At 35.3% G+C, this 19,158-nt stretch overlaps 1 protein-coding gene across 1 annotated transcript in view; it reads left to right on the forward strand.

Moving 5' to 3' along the window:
* The window catches only part of LOC137399679 (calcium-independent protein kinase C-like), a 52,446-nt gene that overhangs the window by 12,466 nt on the left and 20,822 nt on the right, over nucleotides 1-19,158 (forward strand). Inside the window, exons 7-8 of the mRNA XM_068085865.1 lie at nucleotides 3,551-3,585; nucleotides 8,207-8,292. Of these exons, the coding sequence (XP_067941966.1) occupies nucleotides 3,551-3,585; nucleotides 8,207-8,292 (121 nt within the window). The remainder of the gene's footprint in view (nucleotides 1-3,550; nucleotides 3,586-8,206; nucleotides 8,293-19,158) is intronic.

Raw genomic sequence — 19,158 nt, forward strand, 5'->3', positions numbered from 1 at the left:
GTAACTGAACAATACGAAAGATTATAGAATACTGAAATCATTTTAACTGTTATTCGAGAATTATATGGGAAGAGATTACCTAATATGAGAAAATTAAAACAGCTTCAAAAATCTTGTTTCAACTTACACATTGACGGTGATATTGCAGGATAGTCGGCAATGGCAACATTTTAGAAAAGTAACAGCAGTGATAAATTTATAAAAATATAAAATATTGAAATATATGCAAAGTATATTAACATATATACTTGAGGGAGAAACACTATGCAAGAAGTGAATTATTCATGCGAAGGATGTACTCAATGTCCTTTTTATGGTTTCACAGAATACGCGAGTCAGCTACGTCAGAAAACTAGGCGAATGCCCGGCGTTGCATGCGTAATAAGATGATTACCTAACAATTTAAGTAACGTTAAAGCTAGTAACTTAAGCTAGTACTGTAATAGTACAGCTCTTACTATAATAAGACCTGTGAAACCAGATTGATGTTACAACGTCATGACGTTATGCGTCAGTTATCCTAGTATTTTCACAAATGCTTCAAAAGTATGTGCACAATTATTCATTAGTATTACCAGTTGGACGCGTAGTGTATTAGATAGTACGCCTGTCTGGAGAACTGGAGGTCCTGAGTTCAAATCCTGTGTCCAATGGATATTTAGTTTCTAACAGTTTATCGCTATAATTGGACATCCGGATGACAAACACTGAGATTTATATAGCTTGAGATAACAAACCTATGGTGCTATAAGCTGTTGTTGTAGACATAAAAATAACCTTTAGTGTTGTAGGCTATTGTAATGTCTCAACATTTTCACTTCTCGTGAGCAACATTACTCAACATTTTAAAATTTAATAAATAGTTTTAATTTGGAATTATTATTTTTATCGTGTTTCAAAATGCTTCAAGGTTCCTGGCAGTTATTATTTAGCCAGTTCTAATTTAGTAATTAATAACCAGGTTCATGTATACTTTCTAGTCAACATATAGAAATATATCCTGTGACAAAACATTTATTTTTTATGGTCTAGATATATTTTAACATAAATTGTGGTCATCGGTCACTTTTTTGGGTATAATCAGACGAAGTCGTGTCTTTTAAGTTATACGTAATATTTTTTAGTTGGTGCAAGACCAATACATTACTTTTGGTTAGCTCATCAAGTATCCATCCATATTGTTTTAGTTTTGTTGAAAATGATTTTTGTGAGGTTCAGAGACTGCATGCATCACACAAATATTCATTGATTCGGTAATGCTGTCCACCCCGTATTTGACATATCACATTGATGGAAATGCTTGTCATTGTGTACTGAAGCCGAGGTAAACATCACAGAACGCCGCTCATCACAGCTGATGGATAACGCTTTGAATAAATTTTTAGATTTTTTTCTAACTTAGTAATTTAAACAATACCCAAAGGAGGTATAAGTAGAATCTGTTGTAAACAATCTCGTATAGCACGATATAGGTATCCCTAGATTATTCATTGAAATAAAATGAACGGAATGAAAACTTTTCGAGCATTGGTGATATGTCGTTGTATATAAAAAGGATGGTTCACTTAGTACCCTGTGTCCGTATCAGCATCATGTTAGTTGATGTTTGGTACAACCTGTACATAGTAATATAACCTGTCCTTATAACCTAAGGTATAAGGTTATAACCTAAGGTATAACCTTATAACCTAAGGTATAAGGTTATAACCTAAGGTATAACCTTATAACCTAAGGTATAAGGTTATAACCTAAGGTATAACCTTATAACCTAAGGTATAAGGTTATAACCTAAGGTATAACCTTATAACCTAAGGTATAAGGTTATAACCTAAGGTGTAACCTTATAACCTAAGGTATAAGGTTATAACCTAAGGTGTAACCTTATAACCTAAGGTATAAGGTTATAACCTAAGGTATAACCTTATAACCTAAGGTATAAGGTTATAACCTTATAACCTAAGGTATAAGGTTATAACCTTATAACCTAAGGTATAAGGTTATAACCTTATAACCTAAGGTATAAGGTTATAACCTTATAACCTAAGGTATAAGGTTATAACCTTATAACCTAAGGTATAAGGTTATAACCTTATAACCTAAGGTATAAGGTTATAACCTTATAACCTAAGGTATAAGGTTATAACCTTATAACCTAAGGTATAAGGTTATAACCTTATAACCTAAGGTATAAGGTTATAACCTTATAACCTAAGGTATAGCCTTTCCTTAGTAATGTATGTCTATAATATTCTACAGAGCGAGTCATTAATATATACAGTTTCTTTAAATGTGTTTGGTCAGCGCAACAGATGAGTGGCACCCACATCTCCTTTTCAACTGTGGCTTAGTTACGTGATACATCACTCATTCTAATCACCTAGCATAAACAAACATATGTAATAGCTAATAGCAAAATCTAGCTATTTCACATCTGATCCATTTTAATTACACAACTAATCTGACAGTTCTGCATATGGGCTAGGTGCAATATGACTGGATTTATTCTTTCCTTATAAATAGACCTGTGCAGTGATGTCACCTTTTTTACACCAGCCAGCTTTCATTTGCCTTTTAGACAAGTTCATTGTTTATCATAGTAGGATATTTTTGAATTAAAGTCAAAGATTTGATTCCATTGCTTATTCAGGACTGACCGCACCCTTGTTATTAGTCAGAGATCAGTGAGGGGCACCAGCTCAATAAGACATCAGTGACTCGACCTTCGCATTAAAAATGATAGTTGGTCATCAGCCCATCACGGAACATAAAAAAATAAGTAGTCACCATCGGTGATGTGACTTTGTTTTATTGACCTTTGACATAAGAGGGTTGAGGAGTCATCGTTGATTGTTTCCTATTTGAATCTTTTGCTCCTTTTTCATACGTAATGAGAAGCAAATGAGGTCATGACTCATTCAAGTGCTGTTTTACTTCTTGTTTAGCTTTTAATGGTTGTAGAGCCAATCTTTTTGGAAGGAATAGTCGGTTTCTATCCTTCAAGTTTGTCCAAAATCAAGTTTTCTGGTTATTAGCTAAAGATTGTTAGTAAGGTTATATAGTGTATGGTGCTTTCTTCAACATGACCAGATAAGGATTTACCAGCTCAATTTCATGCTTTTGGATCCATATCGACAATGTAATATGTATATATGATACATTTGGTGATAGGCAACACGAATAGAAAAGGGGTTCTCTTTAGAGGTTTCTATATGACAACTTTTAGTTAGTTCTAGATTTCACCTTCACTCAACCTTAAATTTCAGTTTATATAATGTTTTTGAGCTCATTCACAAAATGCTTGTCACAGTATTCTTCATAATTTAAACTACTGATACTTTAAACATGTATTTTTAGTCGATCGCAGATTACGGCCTCATTTCCTGCAACAATTCACTGCAACAAACCCTCTTGTACTTCAATTTATTGCTAGCTTCAAATCCAAGTCATGGCCTGACCATCGCCTAATGGCTCAGATTTTATTCAGCTAGTTCTCAGCAGCTGGTGTTATGGGTTTGAAAAATATTTAACTCAGTCTTTTGTTTTATTTTAGGGGAGTCTTTAACAAGCAAGGCTATCAATGTCAAGGTTAGTGTGTTATCTCCTCAAATCTGTTCATGGTCTTTTTTAACTAGATCTAGTTTGGACTCAATAATATATTGCTGGTAATGTTTAAGGCTCGTACACACTATCGCTCAAATCAACCATTAGCTGTTTGTATGTCATCACCAACGATAAGGTGTACACACTATGAGCGATTAGATGTAGTTGATCCCTAGCCTGGGCATGGCTCTCTTGAGGGTGGGGGGGGGAGAAAGAGAGCCTGGGACACATAGCGAAAAAAAAGGTAAGATAACTTCTGCAAAACAAGGGACATATGTTACATATGACGCTCAGACTGATACTAATGGAAGCGTGTCGTTAGATTCAGATCTTATGATGTATTAGATGTGGCGCGTTTAAAAGCCTATCGTCATGGTCACGTGACTTGATCTAGTAAAAGGCCCTATGTTTTTGATAGGTTGGGTGGTTATGTAATACCCCGGTTGATAAGAAAACGATAGGAACCACAGGTTACTATTCACTTGCGTTTTCACGTTTGCAGATTCATTTCATATACTGATAAAAAAATGGAACGATTCAAAAATCATCTATCAAAGCTAGGCATAGTCACACTGAGACCAGAACAGTCTCAAGCTTTACAACATATTATCGCAGTTTCTGACCAATTTATAGTTCTTCTGACTGGCTTTGGAAAGACTATTTGCTTTCAGATGGCACCGTTTTGCAGTGGTAGGTCCGAGTTGTTCATAATAACTGTCGCGAGTAATCCTAATCCTCGCGAGTAAAATAAAACTGAGATTACTTTTTACTAGATAAACTTTTCTTTACTAGTAGCGTGCGATTCATTTTTGTTGTTCTATTGCTATTCGTTTGCTATGTTTGTATTGTTATTGTGAATTTTTTTTATTTAATTGATTTAATTTTTTATTATAATTAAATCAAAACAATTAAACATATGAAATAATGTATCTCCTGTGATTGATTTATTATGCAACCAACATTTCATACTTACCAACCAGCGTTTGTTTGCTGCCAATTCAGATTAAAAATAATACATAATAGTCGCGTAGATCATAAATAAGACCGTCACATGATACTCCTTCGGAAATAACGATTGTGATATTAGCGACTGCAGAAGTCGACTTTTAGAGTTGTCTTCCCCAGGTGTTGCTATGTGTCCCAGGCTCTCTTTCTCCTCCCCACCTTCAAGAGAGCCATGCCCAGGCTAGGTAATCGCTAACCAATTAGAAATTACGAAATTGCATTGATGATATCAAGACCTTTTGTTATCTTTTAATTATCTGATTATGCAATTCATCATGAGTGTAGTTCTTCGCCATGCTTGCGAATATGAATTGAGGCCAATCTTCACAACTGTTAAAATTGGATCAGATGCTGTCAACAAACAGCTAAACAAGACGCTAACAGTTGCGATCATCGGTGTCAAAGTTCAACATATTGAAAGTTCATCGCATCGTCACTAGCACCGATAACGTTGGCCTCTCCTCGCAAAATGACGTCAAAGCAGTCCATTGTTGTTAAATCCATTACGGATTTTGTGTGCTATCTCTTTAATTTTTGTCAGATTCTTTTTTCCAATTACCAAACTGTGTTGCTTTGAGAATCCTTAAAGGTTGACTTGCAACAAAATTAAAATTACAGTTATTTGGTATCAAAAGATTCACCATGTCTTACTCTGTTGTGTTGTAAGTGCCAAATATGTGAAATGTGATTACAAGCTCTTAAAAGCTCAAAAACGAAAAGCCGCTGTAGATTGGAAGCTCTTTATTTCGATGACGTAACCACGAAATTTGGTTATCGTCTTGTCACGTATGTTCTCACGTGAATTGAAAGGCCAATACAAAGCTCAATATAAAACTTATCGTAGTACTAGTTTATGACAAACACTTCGGGTTTCACCGAAGACCCGTATCAAATATAGATGCTCGCTACTTTACAATTTTGTTTCGGCATTATTCAATCGTCAAGTCGTAATCTGATCATGTGACCCAATACTTCGCAAATAATTTTTTGCAGCACTTTTCGATTATCACAAGTGACCAACAGGCTCGTCATGATTATCAGACAATAATATGTATTCCTTCGAGCTAAGGTTAACAAGTTTCACGATTGTTTACGGTAAGTTATAAAATATCAGTGCTAAAAGTGACAGCATTACAATGACGATAAAACAGACGCGTAAGAACAATAGACATGGTTTTATTGAATGCGTGAAGTATATTTGTGAAAATATTTCGACGAATAAGGTTGCAAGAAAGTGTAAACAGAAACCATCTCTCACAACTACATGACATTTGAGCCGTTTTGGAAAGGGAATCCAAACTACGGCGATTTCGTGTGGCTGCGATTTTCTGTTCGTTTTTGAGCTTTTAAGAGCTTGTAATCACTTTTCCACATATTTTACACCTACAACAACGCAGAGTAAGACATGGTGAATCTTTTGATATCAAATCACGGTAATGTGAAGTTTGTTGCAAGTCAACCTTTAAGCGGCGAATGTGGGAAATTACTTTCGAATGTTCAGTTGAATGTTTGTTGAAGATTTTAGTCGAAATTTGCGAAATTTTAATGTTAAAGGCCTGGTAAGGAGAACTTTGGTCGTAATCACGGTACCGACTAACCGCTTCTCTAAGGGATCAATAAAACGTTTTAGGTTTTTACTTTCGTACCTCAGAACATGGAACAAGGTAAATGCATCATTTAAAGGGTCTCTGAATACCCCCCTGAATTTACACGCGATGATCATTAAATTATCTGCTGATAATTTGGAGGATTGCTACAGAAACTGTGGTGTGAGTGATGGATTAGGAAACATTTGAGACTGCTCCCATTTCTTATCATAATCACATTTATTGAAAATATCTTTGATGATGGCATATCACTTGAAGCGCAGTTTTTATTAAAGATGTAGGTATCACTCCTGCACTAAAGTCACCGCGTGGTGATGGTATGTCACCAAAACAGTTGTGTAAAGGCGTGGTCACACAAACACTGAACCGACGTAGGATCGATTCGGCTTGGAGGCTGGTTCGGTTCGTGGCACATGTCACACGGCATCCGAAGTCACTTCGCTTCCTAGATACCATACGTATAGAGACAGGACACTGTTTCATTGGTAGTTTTTATGTATTTGAGTTGAATATTTCTATTGTAAACAAAAAACTTTGAGGAACAATTATAAATTATAATTACACAGCAGATTTATCAGAAGATCGTTCAGCTGCTCAAAATAAATCACTGGATACAAAGATTTTGCCAACCCTTCCCATCAACATAATTATATTTTTTATTAACACATGAATGTTTTTCTATGCTGATTACATAACAAACAAAAACAGTCTTTATCATAGTACTGTGGTTTTACATAAATAAATCAGTCAACAATACTTCATCAGGATGAATATGACACATTACTTATATTCTACACAAAAGAAAATCACAACCATTTCCTTACATTTATGCAAAACTTGAGTGCAACATCTTACATTTATGCAACACAATCACAAGTCTGGGTGAGCCATGTCGTAAATTGCTTCATGTTGTTTATATAACGAAATAAAAGTATCGTCCCATTTCTTTTTTAACTTTGCTCACACGCTCGTGAGGAGAAATGTGACGCGTGCTCGCTAGAATTCTAACCAGCCAATAAGAGCAAGGGTTCGGCCACGAAATTTCGAGCAGGACCGAAATGGTTCATTTCGGCCAGAAATGTCTTCGGCCGAACTTTTTACAGCTGACAGCGACGTCGTTTTGCGTCATTCAGTGCGGTTCGGCGCTCGTGTGACCACCCCTTTACTGTGTTGGCCTATGTTGATAGGCTTTGGATGCTCAAATGCTATTTGACATGTAGTAAGATTATATCTAATAACGTTGGGTATGATGATCTGAATGTCAAGAGCGTGTTGGAGAACCGTGCATATTTCAAAGGAAAAAAACAATATTGATGGCGTATCTTTAGTATTTTTCATGTCATTCACCAGAATGATAAAACTATACACTGTATGGAACAATGATGTATTGACCTTCACGGCTTTTCAGTCTCACTCGGTCAGCAAACTTCGAGTACATCGATGTATCCACTCATTTCCATTTGTTGATTGCCTGTTAGCGTACATTCAGGCGATACAGCAGTACCAGCAGGGCACATGATAGTGTACTGCTGGTGAATTTACAGGACTACCGTATCTTTCGGACTACGAGTATTTTTTTTCTGATGTTTTGAGCTATGCGGGTGCGGCAATATATAAGGGTGCGGCAATTCTGTGGTTTTTTCTTTCACCGCTAGGGCGCATCAATCGGAATCTCCGGTTAGTGCGCCTCTAGCGGTGAAAGAAAAAACAAAACAATGCCTAACCGGTACTGTTCCGTTAGGCACTAGGTTAAAAAGCGTCGATTAATATGGAACAGTGCCTAATGGCACTGTTCAATTTTAACTAGCAAAGTTGCTGCCGTGTTGAAAATCATCGTCCTGAGTTCTGCGGCCTATAAAAAGGCGCGGCCTACGTATAGTTTTATTATCACTTTTCTTCTAAATAAAGCAGATGTGGCTTATATAAGGGTGCGGTTAATAGTCCTAAAAGTACGGAAGACAAACACTAACAGTATATGACAATTTATCTTGTAGTCTGTACCGTAGTTGTTCACAAGAGATGTCATGAACAAATAGTTACTCGATGTCCTGGTATCAAAACGGACTACCCAGAAGATGATGTAAGTCCATCTGTTGTAAATCCATACTCTTCAAATATGCCGTATCATATCCTATCTCGTGACTATACTTTGGCACGTGGTTCAATGCTGGTTATGGTGTTAGATCTATTAATATATATGACAAGATAAATGTATTCACTGTCAGTCCATTCTCTTGTTCAGTCACTAGAAGTGTTCATGTTTTCAGTATTTGATGATTTAGAAAGCGCACTGGAAACTAGTTCAGAAAAAGGGCAGTCTTTGTGAAGGGACATCTCTATCAACACCAGAGCATGTCACACTTTCATTGAGTGTACTATTTATTTAAACTTGATTCATAACTCGAGCTTTTATTTGGGCAGTTGTGGTTTACCAGTGTACAATTTGGTGGGCTCCCTCAAAAGGTCCGCCATGTTTTTATGTTAAGAATTCTCGATTGCTTTGCTCTGCTCTGCTGACTTTTGTGTCAAATCGTTATGTAGTTGCAAAAGCCATAGTCTGGTTGATTTCAATTAATTGACAATCAGTGTGAGGAAGTTAGGAGAATGATGTGATGGCATGTAGCCGTACTGCTATATTAGAAAGTGAAAAGCAGAGACAGACTGGAGAGTAGTGACTGACTACTAGATGAGGTTGTTGAATGTAGAGTTAGTAGTTAACTTCAGCCTAGTCACTAACAGTACAATACATATTAGTGTCTGTCAGCAAAGTGATATTATAAAGCATTTTCATCACAGCGTATTCTCAATTATACAAGCAGTCATTGTATAATCATGTGCTGATATAGCCTTGTGCCGTTTCACCTCGGTATGAATAATAGCTTGAGCCCTGGCAAGTGAACTATGCCAGAACAACTATGCATGACACGCATCGAGGCCAAGTCACAACATGCATGGTAAAATAAATGGTTTGACAGCATTTAGAATGCCGTTCTCTGCTAAGAGTAGGGATATTAGGTGGAAGATTTATATAGAAATTCTCTTACAGCAAATATCAGAATTAATTAACTTTGAATGGCTAGGTGTTAATGAAGGTTATTCACGTTTCTAAAAACTAAAAAAGGAAATTATTATGAAAGCTGGCCGTTTGGTTCTGTATTATAGCGGTTTTCACAGAGCCGGTCAACTGTTTGAATAATGCACGGGTATAGAATCTTGGCGGATCTCATTGAGTGTATTTGCAAGCCTTCTCAGCAGCATCCTTATTGTCAATCCCTAGCAACATTCCTAGCAAAACCGTAGCTTTTATAAACGATATTTGTCACTGTTAACTATTACAAATTCTTCTAGGTACTTTTTTTAACTTCTGGTCAGTCAATTAGTCTCAGACATAGGCCTAGTAGACTATTGACTATTACTAATTATTACTAAAACTATTAACTATATAACTATGGAATATTAAGTATGGTTAATAGGTCTATGGTCTCAGATGGCGATGTGATTATGTGTAAACTGCTTCTACGTGTTGTAAAGAAGTTCTAAACGAGGTAAAAAGTTCTCGAGTAGGAAAAAGTCCGAAAAACCCAACCACTGTTGGTAGAACTTGTTCAATTACCCCATTACCCTTTCCTTGCCTTCCATGAAAGCGTATCTGCTTGGTATATTATGGTGAATATGTTTGCCACTAGTAAGAAGTCTTGTACACTCAAACCAAGTGTCAGTTATTTTTTAGGAATTTCAACATGGAGTTGTCTATGTGTGGGTGTGTTTCACCGGGACCATTATCTAAAGCATTAATAATTCCACCCAATTCCTCACATCTTATGCGTTGTGTTTGTTGGAAAATACTTTGAATGATAAACTATGCAAATTACCAATTGTAGCATATATTAGCTAGCTGTGTGGTCTATGCCGATTAGTGTAAGGTGCTGCACAAAAACTCACAGAGGTAGCATTCGTCTTCTCTGTGAAAACAATTATTTTGTGGTTAATAAATTTGTGAATACCACTAAATTACTGTTTTAAGATAATATTTTGACGAATAGTTCTCATTAGCAAACTTTTTCAAATTTTCCATTGGCATTGTGCCAGGCTAACAGTAAGTGGCAGACAACTCTCATTGTTTCTCATTGTTTATAAGCTGATTTTTAATACCCAAGCAATGCCGGGATGCGCAGCTAGTCTATATTAAATGGGTCGCGGTCACAGAAACCATGGTTAAGTCGCAAATCACGAATTTGAGTTATTCGACTTTAAAGTTGCACTAACTGAATTTATAATTTTGGTAAGGATTTTTGTAACAAGTGTTTCTGGACCAATCAAAGAGTGATCTTTCTGAATCTGAAGTCGGTTTAGATAATAAATGTCTTAAAACCTCAGAAAAAACCCTTAAAACCGCTGCTATGCTAAACAGGAAGTACTGAAAAATGGCGTCCGAAAAACGTAATCGTTTCTTTTTTGCCGATTTGAAGGATAATTCTGACATTTTGGACACTTATAATGAGTACTTTGGTATTCCAACTGATGCCAAAAGCAGTGTAAGTAAAGGGAATGACCATGATATATTCCTAACCATTCTTATAAGATTTTTACAATATTTAATTATAAGAATAATTATTCGATTTTATAAGATTTGATTATATGAAAAATTATTCGAATTTGCAAGATCAAAGTATAGAGTGACCGATAATGTGCAATATGTTACTGTTATTATTTTTTAAACATTTTGTTGATCATACTACGCTTGTGCTCAATATCGCGGCACTGCCAAGCCGTTTTTAATATCTGCAAAATTAGGTAATACATTTTCTTATAGATATACAGCCATTTTTATGACAACCAGCCAAAATCTGTTTAGATTTTTAAATTCAGCATAATGTTTTTAATATAAAGACAGAGATCTAGATAAATATCACAACCTCTTAATATTGGTTGCTATGACGTTTTGAAATGTAAACAAAACTATGCATCGGTTTTCGTTTCTCAGACTTTAACACTAGTTTTCTCGGAACTATGTTTTCGCACTGATGGTAAACATGCATTCAATTCAGTTTATTAACCATAAAATCTGCTGTAATTAAGCTAGAATCAAAATTTTTTTTGCAAAATAACAGATTTTTTTCCTTCTGTTAAGGCAGATAACGCTAAATTTAATAATCCTGACTTAACCATGGTTTCTGTGATCATGACATATATACAACTTTCATGACATTCTAGTTCGACGTGACAGATCGTCAAATGTGTCGACAAAACAGAATAGGGTAGCTGCGCAATTGTTTATAAATACTCATAGGCGATCGATTAGTTCAAGTGTTACAGCGTCGTTCTACTAGAGGTGGAACGAGACAGGTTTTTTAAGCTCGAGACGAGACTCGAGACACTGTCTTGTAAAAATTCGAGACTCGAGACACGAGACAGTAAAATAATGAGCATTTGGTGATGATTTCACTACACAAGTACTAACTACTTGGTATATATAAAATTAATAAAACTCTTTTTAAATTGAATTTTCACCTGGTGTATACGATTTAAATACAACATTTTAATAGTGATATGCATGTAGTTTTTGTAAACAAAAGTGACACAAACAGCTCTAAAATACCGAAGTTATATATTCTAAGAATTTTGAGCTTGATTGATCATAATAATTATAAACATATTGCTTTGTACATGTATATTTTTACCATCTATTGAATAGTTCTTACTTTTTAATGTAATGTGTAATGAAACCGATAGCCGTCGCTCTACAAAGAAATACCGCAACTAAAAGAACACACGATAACACTTTCATTCTTATCGTTTCATTAATGTTAAGTTTTGTTTGTGTATTAGCTGTAGTATGTGAATTATATTTAAATTGTACTCATGAGATTATATTAATTACTGTATACATGCACATGTATATTCTTATATTGAGCTAACAAAACGTCATTGTTAACCGAACGCGGACTATGGTCGACACGGCCTTTCGTTCGTTTCTCCGTGTCCGGGCAAGTTTTACCCGCGATTGGTAGTATATACGTAAAAGAGGCCCGAATTTTATGAAGGGCAGTTGGTGTTTAGACACGATACGATAAAATACAGACATTTTACCCGCAAAAGTCTTATTTATTAAATTGGATTATCCGAAGAGTAATTAGATACGACCTGGTATCTGTTTTAAGGACACAGAACCGAACTAAAAAATAACAGGGCCGTTGTCCGGACTACATGATTAGACTCAGTGGCCAACATAATCAGTAGCAACAGGTAGTAACGGACCGGGTATAACTTTAAAGGCAGTTGCCCGCAATCCATTACAATATATGGAGTTCTTGCTACCACAAGAAGCCATGTTTTAACAACCGTGCGCAGGTGCTTTAGTTCTATTTCCTGTCTCGAGTTTGGCAATAGTTAAGTCGAGACGAGACCGAGATGAGACAGGTCGATACTCGAGACGTCTCGTGTCTCGTTCCACCTCTACGTTCTACCTATCTGAATGTCTCGCGTTGGAGTATCGTCGAAAGTTATCTTTTATTCTAACCTTGACCCCTGGATACAAAAAAATGACAGCAGGTAGTACTGCTCTTTCATAGTAAAAGTATTTTTTCGTTTTGCTTTATTGCTTAATATTTGTTATAGTTTTACTCTGTTGTTTAAAAAAAATTAAGCCAATCGTTGTAATTGAACGTCAAAGATGTGCGCTCCCATCAACTTATTGTAAAATTACTTCAATGGTGGTCTATAAAACCAGTGGAATTGATCAGAAAAAGGAGCCAAGTCATCAATGCAAACCAATAATACTGCAGTTACTGTACAGCCTGCAAGACGCAAGTTAAAACGTTCGGTCTAGTTTTTTCTTGCTGTATGGCCAAAGGGTAGAGTTTGGAAATAATCTTAGAACGTATTAGACAATTTACATGTATTTCACTGTTCATCTATCGTGAAATCCCTATAATGTAAACGTTGTTGGAGCGGGCTATTTACATTGTAGGAGTGAATAGTTGATATGATTAATTCGGATAAAAAAAACAAATATTACCATTGAGCGTTTCATAGCACAGTCTACAGACATCTAAAGAAAAAAACTAGCTATAGGCCATTTGCAACGCAACACTTATTACAGACTTTTAAACAGATTTGAGGCAGAACTGACAATTCAAAATTTCAGTATAAATTTGTCTTTACAATTCTGATCATCAGGTGCTTGCTCCTGAATCACCCCAATCAGCCCCTGTGCACGAGTTTTTTTTAATGTCACTTTGGCAAACTAACAACAGTTGGTTTATTGCTATTATAGGCATTCAAAGAGTGCCAATTTGTCACATTGTAAAATTTATAATAAACGAACCCATGTTATTTGCCAATTTTCAACCCATAAATATTTATAGCTGTAAAATAATCAATGGCCTATAAAATTTAGCTCACTGAATGTTCAACTCAGTTGATTTGAAAGTAAAATTCTACTTTTTATTCTTTTTATTTTAGAACTATTTAAAATAAGTGAAAAATGTCCAATATATTGCTAATTATAAATTGATCCAGAGAACACTAACAAAAAGCCGAACTGTTTTTGAATGTCTGCATTCAATGTTTGAGAAAGCCTTTTTTCTTTTTTAATTTTTTTCAAGTTGTGGCAATGTAAATGTTGTAGTTAACTCGCTGTCGACTGTTATATGTGTGAGAAGAATATCTACAGTATGTCTATAGTCATATTAACGGCGAAACACAAAGTCTCATTCTTTACCATTCAATTTGCCATCACTAGGATTCTCTTCTGGAATAAGGTGTTTTCGAATTTAATGCTTTTTTTGTAGCCTACAAGACCATGCTTCAGTAATCCGTTTGGCACATTCACTATCATCCATCTATCCATCGTTTTTTGATGTCATCAAGCCGTTTGCACATGCGCTTGTTCACGAAAAAGCCGCCATATTTGTAGAAAACAATCATTATTCTTTTATTTAATAGTACTTTTTGGTGTTGTTTTGATACTATAATAAAAAAATTTCAAACAAAAGCATCGGCTTCAAAAATTCATTGCAGAAGTTTCGTGTTTTTAACAATAAAATTGTCTATAAAGATGGCTGACAACGATAAAATGACGTCACGAAAAACGAAGGATTCTTTATCTTGTGCATGAGTCGCGATTCCTGACAAACATCCGTCATTTTTTTCCGTAATTAATCCGTAATTGCTTTTCTGTTGAAAACTTACGTATTGTCAAATGTGGCAGTTCTGTTCTATTCGGGAGGCGGGCAAGGTGAACTATTGTTTTTCATGTCATGTGGTCTTCGCTAGGACTGTCGTCTCTCGTTCTTTTGTTACCGGTTGTACATATTGCCGATGACACAAAATAAACACAGGCGTGTTCGCTGATGCCGTTTTTGAATGACCTTTCTTTAGCTACGCATCGCCTGCCTCTGACGCCGACTGAACTATTCTGATCAAGCGATTTGAGCCTGAGAGGGTGGTTGGTTTATATGGCAGGTGCATGTCAAACCAGCCGCCCGTATAAGTGGAGGATGGATTTTTAAGCTTGAAATTTAGTGTCAAATTTTCACCTTAGATGCCGGAATATATAGTATTTATAATTTAAATAAACATGATAACTTCACACAAATACTAGATGCAGCATGACAACACCAGCACAAATAAATGCACTGAAAAGCCAAGTTTCAACGACCTTTAGTTATTGTAAATTACTGTAATATCTCCATTTGAACGCTCTATACGTGTTGCTCTATACGTATTTCAACCCTTTCCCTTTAGTGGCAGTCAAGAGGCTGGCATTGTATTTTTCAAATAGCTCGTCGGAATTTTGGGAAAATCAATTTAGGTAACCCTTTTATATTTCGCCTATATTTTGCATTCTCCTTCAGGCGGAGTGACATTATTCCTTTTGGATGCAATAAATCTGCTAACTTACCTACAACTTGTCAAAGATATCTAAGTGAATATGCATTAGGAAGCCAAGAAATATCTCTACCAGTTGATATCTATTGCTTGCAATTAACTTGCGATGATGTGCCTGTGCCCTTTGTTGGAGCATTCCTTTTTTTATTTCATTTTAAATTTAAAAGCATAATTTTATTTTATTACCGTATTGAACAATGTTGCATAAAAGCTCATTGCACTCATTGATATGTTTGCTACAGTTTGCAGCCATAACTGGGTTTTCGTGTGCAATAAAAGAGAAGTTATGAGCGACGATCAATTGTATGATCAGATCACCGCAATGATGCTATTAAATAATATGTTATAAATCTGCAAGTTTATAAGTTATATAATAATCTATCAAATGCTACAGGTATGTATTCAAGAACAATAAATAAACAGACCATATTATGATACATGCAGAAAAAAAAATTAAGGCTTGATACAAAAATATTTGCATCATTTGCTCGGCCAGTTATATTCTGGTTGTTGCTTTCGTTTGGAATAATTTCATCTTCTGGTTGTTCAATACCTTCCACAATGTCTTTTGAACTCTTCATCTGCACTGCTGACCTAGTCGATATTGGCGTCCAAACAAAGCTTTTACAGAGCAAAACATTTGCGCATTGCATTTTGCTCAAATGATAAACTTTTAGCCGCATGTGTGGTAAGCCCAACTTTTAGCTTAAAACTATTCGTACTGATACCATTGTAAAGGTAAACTGTTTTTCACATATGTCGAAGTATCGAAACTGTGTTAAACAAGGAACTATTATTAGCCTGATACAGCTCTTTATTATTTCTATCGTTTTACTTTCTAAGTTTTAATTAAAAAAAAGAAGCTTTTGTGTTGGAAAACGGACTTCGATACGAACAAAAACAACGAAAGAATTAATTGTTATTGATGTAACCGAGTTATTATTAGTTCAATTTTGTGGACACTTTTCTACTGATCACTTGCTATTACGGGTTCGTAAAGATCAAAGAACGTCAAAGTGGCGGTCAAATGGAGGTGGCATTCAATTAAAGGGTGGCGCTCTATTTTTCAACCCTTGTCCTATAGTGGCCAGTCAAATAGAGATGGCGGTAAAATAAAGGTGGCGTTCACTTAGAGGTTTTACGGTGTATGTATATATATTTATATTATATGTATTATATATACTAGAAATTCCACTGTCATACAGCCCACGACCAAAGAGATGGCCAGAGATATTGGCAAAAAAATAAAGGGTACTGATGGTTGAGAAATGCAATATTAGCAATCAAATGGCTCTGCAGTGCAATAGGATAACTGCAATGGTAGCTGTAATGTACTGGGTGTGGGTGTTATTATATACAACAATAAGCAATAATGAATGGAAAAGATGTTTATATTTTCCCCCTGCAATATTGGCCAATATTAGAAGTAAAATGCACTGATATTCTTAGAATAATCAATTTTATTAATATAGTAATAATAAAAAAACAATACAGTACACAATTTTGTTTACATTTCAAATCGTCATAGGTAGCAATATCGAGAAGTTGTGGTATTTATATAGGTTTTTAGAAAATTTATTTAAAAAGTGTTAGGTCATGACAAACAACAACAATGAAAGGAAAATATTACACGTTTATATCTCTCCCTTGCAATAGGAGAAATGCAATGTTGGCGAATATTATAAGTAAAATGCACTGATATTATTAAAATAACCAATATTGTTAATATAGTAATACAGCAATAATAGAAAACCTATGAGCGTTCATGCGTCTCGAAGATTTCTGCAAACTGCAGCAAAATAAAAGCTGTTATAAAAGTGTTATAAAGCTGTAGGCCTAATTTACTGTAATGTATGTAATTCAACAACAATAAAGAAATATGTTTATTATAACTCTGAAATGCAAAATTAGAAGTAAAATGGCAAGCTACTGTGTACTATACACAGTTTGAAAGTTGGTTGCGTTGAATGTAGAATGGTTTTGATAAGCGATCTTTAACAGAAAGCGAGTAAGAGCATTCACGCGTATAAAACTGTAGCAAAATAAAAAATTTTCTCGTCATGAAGGGGCGTTGTAGTTCGGCCCTAGCTTGTACATAAGTTGTAAAGAATTTCAGCTAACGTTTCAAATAGTGAAACCTTCGGTGATTGGACAAAAAACACAGGCTGATAAACTGTGTACCACAATTTCGTACCTGTAAATCGGTCTACGCCTCAAACGGTCTACGTTTATTACAGAAACCTTCGAACAAATTCGATTACAAGTAAAAATGCCATAGACTGATGAAATGAGCACGGTTTTCTCGTGAAATGCGCACTGCTAAATAGTTCTACAATCGGTCGCACGGCATTATTGGCGTTTCAATTTTCGGTCTTAACTTTTATTAAACCGAGCTTTTCAAGCTTTTTGTGGCAATTTTCGTTCAAATTAATCTGTCTATTTGTGTATAATCCGATCAGATGGGTAAGTTTTAAGATATTATCGTATGTTTACAAAGACTTGGTAACATATTTAAATAGGTTTAAATGTGTTTTGTATCGTTTTTATACTTTAACGACTTTAAATTCCGATGCTTAAATTTTTTGATGAAATTTCTTGACGAGGGTTCGTCTCATTGTTGATGAATAATTTTCGTAAGTTGTGTGCACATGCATTTATCATAAAACTCCCACTCTTCCGCTTCGCTCGTGTGGTCGTGGGATTTTATACCTTTATATTATATGTATGCAAAAAAGGTTTTGGATTAGCAGCTATGGCAGTTGGTTGCGGATGTGCGTGCAATTTTCCAACAGCTGTAGAGATTTTTCAGTCCTTCTGCCCAAGTGCAGAAGTATTGATCTACAAGCACTTACATCATATACCAAGGCCATTGACCTCTGCCAGCAGTTAATAGTTCTAGTGATTCCTAGCTTATAGGTCAGTTCTAGAGTTATGATTACACGCTGCCCTTGATTAAACTCCGATCCTGCCTTGTTCAGTTGCCTAACTAGCTTATTACACAGTAAGCCTCTTCGCGGTGTTCATGCATCACTAATCACCGTCTGCCGTAATCTTGGAGCTGGTTGATATTCTGTTGAGTAGCTCTTCACAGGATATGAACTCATACAATTATTTAGTCAGTTATCAAACATATCAAACATAAAAGTTTGTTTCACATAATTATAAAACAGCAATCTAGTAAAAAGTCTCTATTTTGATAACCTGTCAATGAGATTAGTTTATATATTAGATTTTATAGGAGATGAAATTAGTTGTTCTTGTATTCCTTTTTGGAACTGTTTTTGAAACAATTTGAATGGGCATTTATTACAAAGAGGATTGGGAAAAAAAACACACGCGCATACATAATTAATATGAGTTATGTCATTGAATATTACTCTGCAACTTCCTTCCCTTTTCAAGTCAACACAAATTGGCATAATCGCAGATTTCACCAATAATATTGTCCCTTTATATCCTCTAACAGATTGATTGCTCGCGATTAGCTAATAGGATATATTTTAGCACTTCTTTGTCGAAAGAGTTGTATGTATATTAAGGCGCACGTGTCCCGCAATATTTCTGATAAAATATTAGTTCATTAAATACATAGAATTTAGTATGTGGATTGAGTTTTGAAGTATTGTTCACTTGAACATTTACTAAAATATGATACGAAACTAGATATACTAGTTTCCCGGGCTATGTAGTTGGCCAAATATTGTACAGACTAGCAAGAAAGATGTACAGAACATCTTGCTAGTCTTTTCGTCTCAGTTTTATTGTAGGTCTTTGTCCTTTTTGTTCCATTTAGTGTTTGACTGTTTTAGCTTTGATCGTGTTGATTTCCATGAAAAATAGCGGCGAGGCAACCTTTAATAATTCCATGTTGAGATGATTTCTACCTAAAAGTTTATTTATTATTTTCAATAAGTTATTATTAATGTTATGATCATTATTTGAATTTGCCTTTTAAACCAAAGAGTAGCAGCTTGCTGTGTCAATTTACCTTTCTTCCACCAAGTTGTTCCTTAGCGCTGAGCTCCGATGGTCACACGCCAGTTTGTTGGCTTAC

This window comes from Watersipora subatra, chromosome 7 (genome assembly GCF_963576615.1).
Source record: "Watersipora subatra chromosome 7, tzWatSuba1.1, whole genome shotgun sequence".
Taxonomy (NCBI): domain Eukaryota; kingdom Metazoa; phylum Bryozoa; class Gymnolaemata; order Cheilostomatida; family Watersiporidae; genus Watersipora; species Watersipora subatra.